Raw genomic sequence first — 13,768 nt, 5'->3', positions numbered from 1 at the left:
TCTCTAGACTAAGTTTCTTGAGGTCAGGCATTCATTCCTCTTTGTCACGATCCTCCTATCCCCAACGTTGAGAATGTTGCACAGAGCAGGGGCTTCAGAGGTATTTGGAAATTCGATGTAGTGCTTGCAGTAGGGTTCCTGGCACCAGCGTACACTTGTTTTTACCGGTAGCGCCAATTCCAATGTCATAGTTGCTGAGGTTCTCCGTTCTCTGGGAGCTTGCTATGTGCCAGGCACTGTCCTGAACATTTATGATGCCTCATGTCATACAATCTCTCAATATGCCAACAGTAGGTGCTATTATTAATCTCATCTTAGAGAAAAGAAAAATCAAAGCTGGGAACAGTTAAGCGAGTTGCTTAATGTCGTGGAGCAAACAAAGAGCAGAGTCAGGGCTCAAACCCAGAGGCATCTCTCAGAAACATCTCTACCCTACTCCATGCTTCCAGATAATGTGGCTATAAATTTCCGGGAAGCAAGGGCTGAATCTTCTTACACCTGTACCTGCTGCACCAGAGTCTATTCCAGGAGGAGTAGGTGCCCTGCTCAAGCTGGTGTCAGAACGTGGCTGGACAGGTAGAAAGCACCCAGCACAGTGTCCTTCCTATGACAGGTGCCCAATAAATGTTAGTGACCCCATGATTCCAACTGCTCTCGGGTCCTTCCTTCTGCCCCATCCCTGCCCCACGTATGCTCTTCCGTCACCCATTCTACTCCCCCTTATCGAAAGGAGATGCCTCCAACAGTCCTGCAATGGTGACAAAGTGGTGTATCTAAACGGACCACAGTGCAGGAGAGGGGGGTCAGTGTGACCTGCAATGGTGACAAAGTGATGGATCTAAACGGACCACAGTGCAGGAGAGAGCGGTCAGTGTGACGGTGGGAATAAAGCACTGGCTTGGGACATGAGTGCTCAAAGCCGGACACCTTGTCTTCATCAATCAACACACATAACACAGGGTATGAGGGCACAGGTCTGCGGGTCATGACTTTGGGAAAGTCTCTAAGTTTCCATTGTTTTGCTCATCAAAAAGGGGAAATCTACCTAAGAGTAGGTACACTTTGAGGCCAGAAAGCGTCAGGTTCAGCAGACTAAATCCTAGGCTCAAAGCCCAGCTCTGGTACTTTCTAGTAACAGGGTACTGATGGATCTGTCCTCAGTGCCATCATCTGTAGAATGGGGATAATTCATAGGGCTGTTTCAAGGCACAAATGAGTTAAGAGCTGGAAAACACTTGGGATGGTGCCTGGCACAGAGCAAGCGCTCAGTAAATACCAGCTCCTCGGTATGCTCCTGGGGCTTGTTGAGCTCCTTGCAGGAGCATCTCAGAAGTGCCAGGGGCTTAACGCCTCCAAGGAAAACCCTCAAGCCACGAGGGAAGGGAGTTGTTGGATAAATAGCCCATCCTTTCCCTCCTTCGATTTGGCCATTCTGAATTTTACTCTACCCAGTTGCTCAAAGGGTCCCCAGTAAGATTCAGCCCTGAATGCCCAAGGCATAACCTCTCATTAACCCACCATTAACTGACTTCCCCGCTCCTGATTCACTCTTCGCACCCCCATCCTTCAAGGTGCTTCCAAAGATAAACTCCCAAATCAGTGACTTACACCCAAGTACACATCTGCTTTGAGAAGAATTCAAAATAAGACACCACCCACAAACTGGTTTTCTTTTCTAGATTCTTTATTCGTGCCTATGATTGGCTAAGTCTCCCAGACACCAGGGTTGAAATCTTTGGATCCGTTTTGATTCTTTTGCTCCATCCCTTAGCCGAGCCCTCCATGCTTGGACATGTCTGATTTCCACCATTATTCCTACCCTAGCTCGGGTCCTCATAACCTCCCACCTATTACTTACCCCATTCTTCCTGCCTGGAATGTTCCTCCGCCTTTGCCAGGCTTGTCCTTACTGAGTGGCATCCCTACGCCATGCCCCGTGCCAGGCGTGCCCTCCAAGGCTCCTCCGGCCTGGCCTTCCCTACCGCCCCATTCCAGTGATGGCTTTCTTCTCAGAACTTGCTTTACACCGTTATCCATGCCATTCATTCAACATTGACAATGTGCTCTTTTTCATCACTGATTATTTGCATTATTGGCTCCTCCAATACATTGTATTGTCTTAGGGTCAAGAAGCATATCATGTTTTTAAAATACCCTCAGTAGGGCCTACGTCCACATTTGGCTGACAAGCTTACCTCGGTAACAAGGGAAAGGCAGGTAAAGGGTGTCCTGGCAAGTGGACAAACGTATTCATTCTCCACATTGTACTGAGTCAACCCCCAGAATCTCAGCCACAAAGCTCCACCCAGCGCGCGATCTTACAGCTGCCCAAGCTGGTAGAATTAATTGGCTGTACCTGCACACCAGCACCATTCTGCCGGTCAGTATTTTTGACGGTTTACGGCATCATGAGGGGTTAAGGTGGGTGGTGTTACCACATACAAAAAGGATAGCGTCGGGACTTCCCTGGTGGTCCAGTGGTAAAGGATCCACCTTCCAATGCAGGGGACGCAGGTTCAATCCCTGGTCAGGGAACTAAGATCCCATATGCCGCGGGGCAGCTAAGACGGCTCGCCCCAACTACTGAGCCTGTGCACCTCAACTAGAGAGCCCGCGTGACGCAAACTACAGAGCCCGCGTGCCCTGGAGCCTGTGCGCCACAACTAGAGAAGAGAAAACCCGCACGCCACAACTAGAGAGAAGCCTGCGCGCCGCAACTAAGACCCGACACAGCCAAAAATAAATAAATAATAAATTTAAAAAAAAAAAAAAAAGAGAAAGAACAGGGCTCAAATGGTGACATCGCCACCATGGCTTGCCAGGTCTCACAGGACCTGGCCCCCCGCTGTAAAAAAAACAACAAAAAACCCCAAAGAAACAGATAGTGTCGGCCTGAGAAGTGCTGCGAAGAACGGAAGTTGGTAGTTTTCTGCCTCTGCATGGAACTGGGGACCACTCACTCATTTGATCATTCATTCATTCAACTATTTGTCACCAAGTAAGCACCAGACACTATGCAAGGCACTGGGGGTATAATTGCAAAGTTGAGAGTCAAGGTCCTTGTCCTTGCGGGGGAGACAAACAATAAATAAGTGAATAACCAAATTAAATACTTGCAGAGTGTGATAAGAAATAAAGAAACCAACAAGGATACAAAGAAGAGGCTATAATAGAGGAAAACGAGAGTCTGACTTGGAGAGGCTTTTCCAAGGAAAGGACAAGTTACAAAACTGATTAAAACTAGATCATTGCTGGAGCACACACACCTGTGCAGCCACAGAAGGCTTCCTGGAGGAGCTGGGCTCTACTTTGGCTTTAAAAGCAGAGAAGTCTGGTTAAAGGATGATGTAGAGGTGGCTGAGGCAAAGGCTAAGATGCAGGGAAAAGGTGCATGTGAGGGAGATGACCAGGAAGAAAAGAAAGCTTGTCCTCTTCTGCATTATCAGAAGGACATTATCAGAACAGGTGTGACACAGTGTAACATCCAGGTGAGACGCAGCAGCCAGTTCTCCTCCACGTCTCCCATGACGGCAAGAAGCTGCTCGACCCAGAACACACATCTTCCCCTGGCAACGCAGCGGCTTCAGAAAGCCCCGGACACCCAGGCGCCCGGGCCCAAGGTGACAGAAGGAATGGGATCCATCTAAGAATACGCCTTCTCCTTTTCACAGAACTAGCAAAATTAAATACAGCATCGCACGGAGGGGTCCCCGGGTGTGTGTGGCGGGGAATCAGAGTTTGACTGGCCCTGCGGTCCTCCTTGGGTTAGCAGGAAGCCCTACCCTGATTTTGCAAGAAGTTTTGTGATGCAAATCGTCTCAAAGCACTGGTCCAGGCCTTCACCTGAGATGCCCTCCATTCTCCTTTCCGTCATTTCTTCCACTCCAGGGAGGGGGTCAGATGGGTGGGAGATGTGATTGAGCGGCGCTGGAAAAATGCCTCGGGCCCGCCCACTGCTCCTACCACCCCCCTCAGGAAGGAGGAGACACACACCTGCCCTCTTCTGGGAACACTGAGGCTTTGTTTGCTGGAGGTTCTGAAATCACCTCCTCACTTGCCTCAACCAACTCTGAAAGTCTGGGCTGGACGGATTGAGGGGCAGAGCGGCAGAAAGGAGGGGTAGCTAATAACAGCCAACAAGCACACCCAAGCCTGTCCCCCAACCCCAGTGGCGGAGCCCATTGTTACCCTACCTCCCTTACAGATGAGAAAATCGGTTTAGAGAGGACCGAAGACCTTGACCAAGGTCTCATGGCGGGCTTTGAACTGGCTTTGAACTCCAATTATTCTGACCCTACAACCTGTAGATTTTCCTGACATCCCCTACCTCTCTGCCGGCCAGACTTCAGAGCAACTGAAGCAATGGGTCTCTATTGCTCTAGTGAAGAAATTCCAGGTGGAAGGATGTAAGGGTGTTGAGGGGATCAGGTGACACAGTCATCCTCTGGCAACTGTGACTGCTCTGGGAAAGGGGGCTGGTGAACACGACAGAAACTTGCTCCATCAGTCCAAAGAACACACAAAGATGGCCACAAAGGCTTCGGTCCTCCTCCCACTGAGAGGTGGAATCTAAGTCTCTCTCCTTGTTGCTGGAGACGAGTGACTTGTTTTAGTGCCCAAGAGCATGTGCTAGAAGTAACATTCCCAGATTTCTGAAGCTAAATTATAAGAAGCCATTCAGCTTCTTGGCATCCTTGAGCCGCCGTGGAAAATTCTGAGTAATCTGAGAGCACCTTGGAGAGACCATCTGTGCTCTGGCCAGACCATCGGTGCTCTGGCCGACCACCCCAACTGAGACATCTCCAGCCAAGTGTCAGAGATGTGGGTGAGGCTACCTTGGACCCCCCCAAGACTAGCCACCCACCAGCTGAAAACCACTGAATGGCTGTCACTGATGCCACATGAGACAGAAAAACTGCTCAGTTGAACTTTGCTCAAATTCTGACCTACAAATCTGTGAGATAGAGTACAATATTTGTGGGTTTTCAGCCACTAAGTTTTGGGGTAGTTCTTTACACAGCAGTGTATCATTGCTGTCTATGGAATATGTATAAACATATTCCACACTCGGATGACTTTTTCCTTTTTTCTTTTGTGAACAAGGAAGCACACAGACTTAATTGCCAATAGCAGCCATCTGCACCCATGCCAGCAACCAGCCTTAGGGTGAAGGCATCTCTGGGGCTGGGAGAGCTAAAATGAGAGAAGCAGGGTCCCCAGTGACACCACTGATCTATTGAACCCACTGGTTCTGGAGCCGTCCTACCACTAGAACTCTTGCTATGTGAAGAAGTACATGTCATCACTGTTTAAACTCGTAAGTTATGTCGGGGTTTGTGTCGCTCGTCTAGAAGGCATCCGTGACTAACCGGTCATGTTGACTGCTCTGGGCTGAAGTTGGAATGCCTAGCACACTCTGGCACTGACTCTGCTGTGATCTTGGTGAAGTCACTCGACCTTTCTGGACCTGTTTACTCCATCTCAAATGTGGGGAGACTTTTTCCTATCCCTCCTTATCTTGCAAGGTGACCTTGAAACTCAGTGAGCTGCAAATGGCCTACAGAAACCTGAGGCTGTGTTGGTATTTATGTATCGGTTTCTCCCCTCTTGCATCTTAAAATCTAAGAGGCTTTGCGACATCCTTTTACAAACATTATATCATTCAAACTTCATGTCCACACTTCAAGGTACAAGTACCACACTTCGAGGTGACAAGTACCATGGTTCCCACTTTGGGAGATAGGGAAACAAGGAGTGACGTGCCCAAGGTCACACAAGCTGTGGCTTGAACCCATGTCATCTCACTGATGGTCCATGATCACACTGCCTCAGTCACCACCCTATCAGGCACAGTCAGAAAGTAATGAGTTATTCCTACACTGGCACTGCCATTACCCCATTTATTTATTTGCTTAACTGATAGCTTCTATCTATTAAATTGTGAATATGTCAAATGGTGCTTGTGGAACTTAGTAAAGTCTCTTTAATCCTCATTACTTTGTTTCTAAAATAAGTTGCTGTTTAACAACGCCCAGAAAGAATATTCATTTGCCTAGGACTCCTCCCTTCCTCTGAGGACAGTTTCTCTTCCCACCACGTGAAGAGAACAGACCTGCAACAGGAGAGAAGAGAGCTACCCTGCAGACATAAACAGTAGCACACGTGTTCTGAGGACAGACTGTATTCTTCCCAATCTGCCTTGGATAATTCAGTCTTCCGTTTGGGTTTATATTTTGCCCCCCAAATCTTTCCAATCAATTCCTCTTTAGGTCCATGCTAGTTCCAGCTGGGTGTCTATCACTTGCAGCTAAAGTTCAGCCCCAAAACCATGCGCTAAGAGGTCGTGATAAAGACAGCCACAGCAACTATCAAGACGGGAAAGCCACAACAGCATGGCGTGCATGCACGCATTGAAAAGTAGACTGAATGGAGGTTCCTCAGAACACTAAAAATAGAGCTGCCATATGACTGGGCAATCCCACTCCTGGGCCTATATCCAGACAAAACTCGAATTCAAAAACATACATGCACCCCTATGCTCACAGCAGCACTAGTCACAATAGCCAAGACATGGAAACAACCCAAATGTCCATCGACAGATGAATGGATAAAGAAGATGTGATATATTCGATATATAGAGAGATCTCTCTCTATATATAGAATAGAATACTACTCTACCATAGAAAAGGATGAAAGAATGCCATTTGCAGCAACATGGATGGACCTAGAGATTATCATGCTAAGTGAAGTACGTCAGACAAAGACAAACACCATGTGACGTCACTTATATGTGGAGTCTAAAATGTGACACAAATGAACTTATCTACGAAACAGAAACAGACTCACAGACATGGAGAACAGACTTGTGGTTGCCAAGAGGGCGGGGAGGTGGGGGAGGAAGGGATTGGCAGTTTGGGATTAGCAGATGCAAACTATTACATAGAGGATGGATAAACAACAAGGTCCTACTGTAGAGCACAGGGAACTCTATTCAATATCCTGTAATGAACCATCATGGAAAAGAATATGAAAAAGAATGTGTATATATATATATATATATATATATATATATCTCTGAATCACTTTGCTGTACAGCAGAAATTAACACAACATTGTAAATCATACTATACTTGAATAAAATAAATTAAAAAAAATTAAAAGTAAAAGTAGACTGATGCGGGCTTTGCTGGTGGCGCAGTGGTTGAGAGTCTGCCTGCCGATGCGGGGGACACGGGTTCGTGCCCCGGTCCGGGAAGATCCCACATGCCGCGGAGCGGCTGGGCCCGTGAGCCATGGCCGCTGAGCCTGCGTGTCCGGAGCCTGTGCTCCGCAATGGGAGAGGCCACAACGGTGAGAGGCCCGCGTACCACAAAAAAAAAAAAAAAAGTAGACTGATGCTTATAGACAATCGTCCAGCTAAAAGATTCCCTAAGTTTTAGAAGAAGTCTCAATAAACTTGAAAAAGACAACTGCCCCTGCCCAGAATTCCCTTGTGCTTAGGTAATGCTGGCTCCACTATCCGTGACCCATCATAGCAAAGAAGTCCATCTCTATCGGCACCGCAGGAAAGAAAGCAGAAGCTGATCAAAAGGCGTGGCTTCGACTTGGAACAGCAACTCCCCTTAGTGTTAAGAGGAAGGTCTGAAGTCACCTGGGTAAGTCGGTTGAAGGTACAATATGACAGAGAAGAATCTAGAAATGTTCAAAAGCAAGAGATGAAGAACCAGTACATTAACATTCAGAAGAATGAAGGACACCTTGACAATTTCTGAAATGTCCGCTCGTAAAGCTCTTCTCAGTTGTAATGCTTCTGTGCGCATTTCTTAGAAGGCCTCGGTTCATCAGTAATATCATCTGTGAGAAAGAGAGAGGATACATTCTGTGTCTCTTCTGACCCTAATTTTTGTATTATTCAGGGTCCTAACAGCAACCAGGTGGCCCGACAAACTGGGGGACTGAAGAGAGCTTAAGAAAGGGACTACATACAAGGGGATGGGAAGGAAAGGTTCAGGGAAACCAGCAAGGGAGAGGGTAGAGCCTCAGGACCAGCCACAGTGGTGAGGCTGGAGCCCCGCTAAGTCAGCAGGGACAAGGGAAGCCGTTGTTTCCAGAATCGAGAGAGGGCAGCTACATAGGGGGGACCACCTGCCAAGGACTGTGGCCACTTGCCTTTCACCCGCCAGCCTCTGGCCTGTTGCTCCACTGGCTGCCTCCAGAGGCCAAAAGAGCTTGTTGACTCCATGCTGATAGAACAGCTCTTGGAGCACAGAGCAGGGGGGGGAAGGGTGGAATAGGACCGGGACGGGCAAAAGGAAGAGATCCAGCCCTTGTGGAGGCATCAGAGTGGAGAGCTACGGAGAGGTGACAGCCCTGACTTCCCCCCAAAGCTCCAGACCTCCATTTCCAACTGGCTCTGGGACATCTTCCCCTTGGTGGCCTGCTGGCCTCTCAAACTCAGCACATCCAAACCACACTGCTCATCTTGCTTCTCAGTGCTGGTCCTTCCCTGGACCTCCTGATTTGCTCTGTTTCCCTAGCTCTGTCCTGCTGGTCACCTAGGCTTAAAGCCTCAGGGCCACTTCCCCCCTGCTCTCTCCATCAGTTGCGAAGCCCTATATTATCCTATGCTTCACCGTCTCACCCATCCTGTCTCTTCTCCTTTTCTTCTATCTAGACTGCTGGCATCTTCTAACTGGTTTCGACATTGCTAACATCCTCCCCTTTAAATGTATCTTACACACCGTAGCTCGATGCATCTAAAACATACCACGGGTCTTGATTCATCATATCACGACTTAAGCAACCCAGCTCCTCGCCGTTTCCCAGATATGCCACATGCTTGCCGGTCTCAATTTCTCTGTTAAAACTTTTCCTTTGCCTGGAGGAGGGACCACCCTCCATCTTTACTTCCTGGAGCCCAGCCTTCCTTCATGTTCCCCAAAGATTCTGACCTTTCCCTCCTCCATTCTCCTTAGATATTTTTGCTTGTACCTCTCTTAGGGCATCTATCCCATTCTACCTTATATAACCATAATCTAAGGACATGGGTTCTTTCCTAGTTTCCCTACCACATTGTAAACCTGAGGCAGAAAATCATGCCCTGTTCGTTTCTGTAGTTGCCCCTAGGAACTAGCCAACCAGCCAGCTCACTGTAGGTGTTTAACACCTGTGTACAGCATGAACGGATGTGACTATCGCTTCGGAGATTTTCCACAGGCCAAACGTGCAGAGTCTCCTTCTTGGTCTGTCTCTCTTGTCTACATAATATCGCAAATCAAGGCCAGCCCGAATGAGCCTCCGCGTTGCTGGCAGAGCACGTGACTAGCCCCATAGCAGACCTGCGCTGCTTTAGGGACGCACGTTTCCAACAGCTTAACAGCACAACCCGGCACACAAGGTTGGGAACAGACACCTAGAGATTTATTGGATCATTAAGGGAAGTAGAAGACAATAGGTACTGTGTTCATCTACACAGTAAGGGAGACCCAGGGCACCTAAACCACCCCCATGCTAAAAACATCAGCCCTTGGGCTCCGTGGCATCCGCAAGCCACCCAAAAGCACCCGGTGAGCCCGTCCCGGGGTTCATGTAGTCAGGGAGAGGAGGCTTCAAGTCTGAAGTCCACGATAACGGGTACAGGTCGGGGAGGCTGCGGGGAGGCGAGAAAAGAGGGATTGTCAAAAGTGCAGTGATTTAATGTCTGTCTCTTTCTCCCTCTCCCTCCCTCTCTCTCCCCCTCCCATCACCCTGCCTCTTGCACAAGGAACTATTGAGAAGGCACAGAACAAACGCGCCCTTATGCAGCTCCCGAGGAGTCTCGGGGTTTGTCCGAGACAGCTGCCTGTAGCACGCTATGGTTACTCATTACCCGAGTTCCCAGGCAGGAAAAGCAGCAAACTTAATAGACCCGAACTAACCCTCAGCACAAACACTCCAGCCGTAAATAAATAAATAAGTCAGGTGTACCAGGACTGGGGGAGGGGGGGGGGGAGGCAGTGCAAGCTGACCGATGGGGGGAAACAAAATGAGAGTTGCTAAAAGGGGAGGGGGAGGAGGACGGAGGAAGGAAAACTCCCTTTGGAGGAAGGACAGAGGGGTGTTTGTGCCGCTGGCTTGTCCGTGCCTGCAGAGTGGACTCGAGTCTCAGCTGGCCACTCGCAGAGGTCGCGGAGAAAGAGGACTTTGAGAGGAAAGGCAAGAAGGTCCCATTTCTCCAGCTCCCTGGCCCTCACCCTCCCGGGCGTGACTTGCTTCTGGAAATGATCACCTGCCACCACATTTGCTGGGGGAAGAGGTGCTGTGAGACATGGCATGAGTTTATCTCCCTCCTGACTCCCAAAGCAAATGGTCTGGTCCACAGTCGTCACAACACCCATCGAACAGATGGGAAGGGTGTGGATGGACGGAGAAGCCAGAGGGACGAAGAAGCAGGGCAAGGACTGGCATGAGGACAGTCACAGTCCCCAGTTTTTTTTTTCTTGCAGTACTCAGGCCTGTCACTGCTGTGGCCTCTCCCGTTGCGGAGCACAGGCTCCGGGCGCGCAGGCTCAGCGACCATGGCTCATGGGCCCAGCCGCTCTGCGGCACGTGGGATCTTCCCGGACCACGGCACGAACCAGTGTCCTCTGCATCGGCAGGCGGACTCTCAACCACTGCGCCACCAGGGAAGCCCCTCTTTTTTTTTTTTTTTTTGCCCCCAGTTTTAAAATCTCGACACCATTGGTTCCTGACTGGCAGTGGTCTCTCTCCCCTCCCCCTGCGGACACGGTCTGGAGACATTTTTGGTTGTCACGGCTGCGGGAGGGGGGGCTGGAAATGGCATTTAGTGGAGAGAGGCCAGGATTCTGCTAAACACGCTCCAACGCACAGGACAGCCCCCAAGACACAGAATGCTCCAGCCCTGAGGTCGCAGTGCTGAGCTTCGGAAATCCTACTCTGGATCTAATTCTCAGAACCCAGTCCGCAGCCCAGGCCACCTCTGATTTTGCAGATGGCATCAGTCAGTCCATCAGCCCATGACAGTTCCATAAACCCACCCTTTCTTCCAGGATGCATGAGGGAGGGAAATCCTAGACCCACACGTGCAACGGTGCCGTAATCTCCTTTTGACTAACTCTGGAGACAAATCCACAGAGGGTGTGTATCAATCACACTGGCATTCCTAAGTCACTGCCTGACCATTTAGCAGACTGGCCAAGTAACTTCTGTACCAAGGGGTGTGAGCACCCATTACTTTGTCTTAGAGTCTCTACCAATCCTGGCACATTGGGGGTTTGGGAGGTTGCGTTTGGGTTTTGCTTTCTCCTTCCTCGATTTGTGGTTCACCAGTGGACCGGTCTTACATGAGGCTCTCACCCTCACTGGACCTCAATTTAATAAAGTCAAGGTGGGCAGACATGGTCCCCAGTCATCATCTCATGACCATTGCACAGTTTAATGAGCTCTTTCAAGAGTTGAAGGGGTCCCAGCAGACCTCCTGCAAAGATGAACACGACCTGATTATGGGAGCCAAGTATGCAGAAGCGTGGACCACTTCAAGGGCCAGTATGAGGTTTGTTTCCAGTGTGGCCCTGGCCGCCAAGTGTTGGTGGGTCTAGCACAACCCTCGGTGTATTTCAGGAAGACTCTCGGTCTTTCCCCAGCTGCCCCAGGAATTGGGGCTGTAGGGTCAATGATTCTGTTGCTGTTGAGCTACTTCCTCAAAGGGGTGGGGGAGTGGGGGGATGGGAGGGGGTGATGTTCATGTGCATTTAAGTGGGGTGTGCTGTGTATGTGCATGTATGTGATGTCTGTGTGGTGTGTGTGCCTGCATGTGTTGTTATGTGTATGTGGTGTGTGCACGGTGTGATGTGTGATGTGTGTGTGTGTGTGTGTGTGTGTGTGTGTGTGTGTGGCCAGACCAGCGATTAATGCCAGAACAAGAGGGCCAAGGAAGATTCCAGAGATAAGACTGTCCTAAAACACCTCTGATTGATGGGCACCTTTAGGAAGACAGCATACCTGGGGTCTAGAGACTCCAGGAAGAGGCTGTCTGAGTTTAATTCCTGTCTCTGCTGCTGTGGAGCTACGTGACCTTGGGCAAGGAATTTAACTTTCTGGTTCCCTCATCCCTATAATGGGATAATAAAAGTACCCACCTTGAGGTTACAGGAATTAGTGAATTCATGTCAAGCACTTAGTGCTGGGCGCCTGGCAAGCGCTCAGCAGATGTTGGCCATTCTCATTATTGCTGCTTTGGGAGGAAGTTCTTCCTGGAGTCTAAGCTAACACGGCCTGCTCCCTGCCCTGCTTCCCAGGAAAGCCATTTCCCCTGGGCTGATCACATCTCTGCCTACGACTCCTCTGCTGACTTCACTTGCCTCTCAGTGGAGACCTCAAATCTGCCCACTGCCTCTGTTCCCAGGCCACCCGGCCCAGACAGGAAGGGACAGCGCGAGCTGGCCACCAACCTTCTGCCTCGGGGACCCCGAAGCCTACCCTGGTGGCCCAAAGAAAGCCTGGCTGGGGTTTCCCCCACCGACGCCCACGGCAGGCGCCTGTCTTCCTCGGTCCCCCAGATGCCTGATGACAATATTATTGCCACAATAAAGCAATGACGGCCACTATCAACGCTCAATCAGCCTGGCCTGCCCTTCACAACCGGTTTGTCAAAGCTGCCCCTCCCTTCCCTGCTGTTAGCTCTCCGCCTGCTTATCTGCTCTGGAGACAGAAGTCTCTGGTTTAATTGTGGCAAATTAATTATTGAACTTCATAGCCAGCTCCTCCCCACGCACACGACAATCCCTCCCATTGACTGCCGAGGCGAGACAGGCTCCACCGTCACCGCAGGCCAGCTGGGGAGAGAGTCAGTCCCACCCCCGGAGACAGGCTCCGAACTGCTAAGCCAAATTCCCCTCCTCTAGGAAGCCTTTCCCAACCCTTGTGTCCCTGATACCTGTGAAAGAGCGTCTTTGCAACAACACCGGCTGCAGTAAACGCTTTCCTTACGAATCAGTAAATGGCGCTGGAGCCACATAACTCACCAACTCATTTCCGCTGAGCCATATAAGCCCCCTTGCCTGGCTCAGAGCAGGTGTTTAATCAGGGTTGAACTGATGAAAGAACACAGATGAGTGTCCTCTCCAACTCAATCCAAGCTACTGTGTAATCGTCGATATATACAAAGTAACGTCTGTAACTCACTTATTTAGCCATCACTCATCACACTTCCTCCTGCGGGGTCTCGGAGGTTGGCACTGTTACCATCAGTCTTGAATTTGCAGGAGACACAGAGCGACAAGGAGGTTAAGTCACTTGCCCAAGACCCAACGAGCAGCAAACCAGGATTCAAACCCAGGCAGAGTCCACACACCTACGTATCACGTCACACTGCTTCTTGTGCAGACATCACCCTTCCGTGCGGGTAACAGGAGACCTGGACGCCACCACCCACCGTAAGTTCTGGAACACGGTCGGTTCCGCTGACATTCTTTGCACGGTCCTCTCTGCTCCCCAGAAGGACGAATACGCTGACCTCTGTTTATTACTCCCTTTATTTTCGGTTTGACTACACGTGTATTGATCTCTAGAAACACGTTGCTTAGTTTTGCTTCTGAACTTCATCAAGATGGTATTAGGTTCCATGCAGTCTGCAACGTCCCCGACCCTGAAGTGAGGAGCGTAGTTTCCTGTGTTTTCTTCTTCACCATTTTTGTTTCTCTCTACTTCCAACACTCCTGGGTATCATCTGTGCTATTTTAATTTACATTTCAGGATATACTGTTTACAC

At 49.8% G+C, this 13,768-nt stretch overlaps 1 protein-coding gene across 2 annotated transcripts in view; it reads right to left on the bottom strand.

Annotated features, from left to right (window-relative positions):
* Positions 1-9,371: 9,371 nt before the first annotated feature.
* The window catches only part of SLC39A11 (solute carrier family 39 member 11), a 447,715-nt gene continuing 443,318 nt past the window's right edge, over positions 9,372-13,768 (bottom strand). The window contains exon 9 of one of the 2 annotated variants that reach the window (XM_089901696.1): positions 9,372-9,649. In XM_089901696.1, coding sequence (XP_089757822.1) covers positions 9,520-9,649 — 130 coding nt within the window. In that variant the 3' untranslated portion in view covers positions 9,372-9,519. The remainder of the gene's footprint in view (positions 9,650-13,768) is intronic. The other variant, XM_089901697.1, reaches the window with a different exon arrangement.

The sequence above is a fragment of the Delphinapterus leucas genome, chromosome 19 (assembly GCF_059928025.1).
Source record: "Delphinapterus leucas isolate spDelLeu-1000000601 "Yukka" chromosome 19, BTC_Dleu_Yukka2, whole genome shotgun sequence".
Lineage (NCBI taxonomy): Eukaryota > Metazoa > Chordata > Mammalia > Artiodactyla > Monodontidae > Delphinapterus > Delphinapterus leucas.
This window is presented reverse-complemented; position numbering and strand designations above follow the sequence as displayed.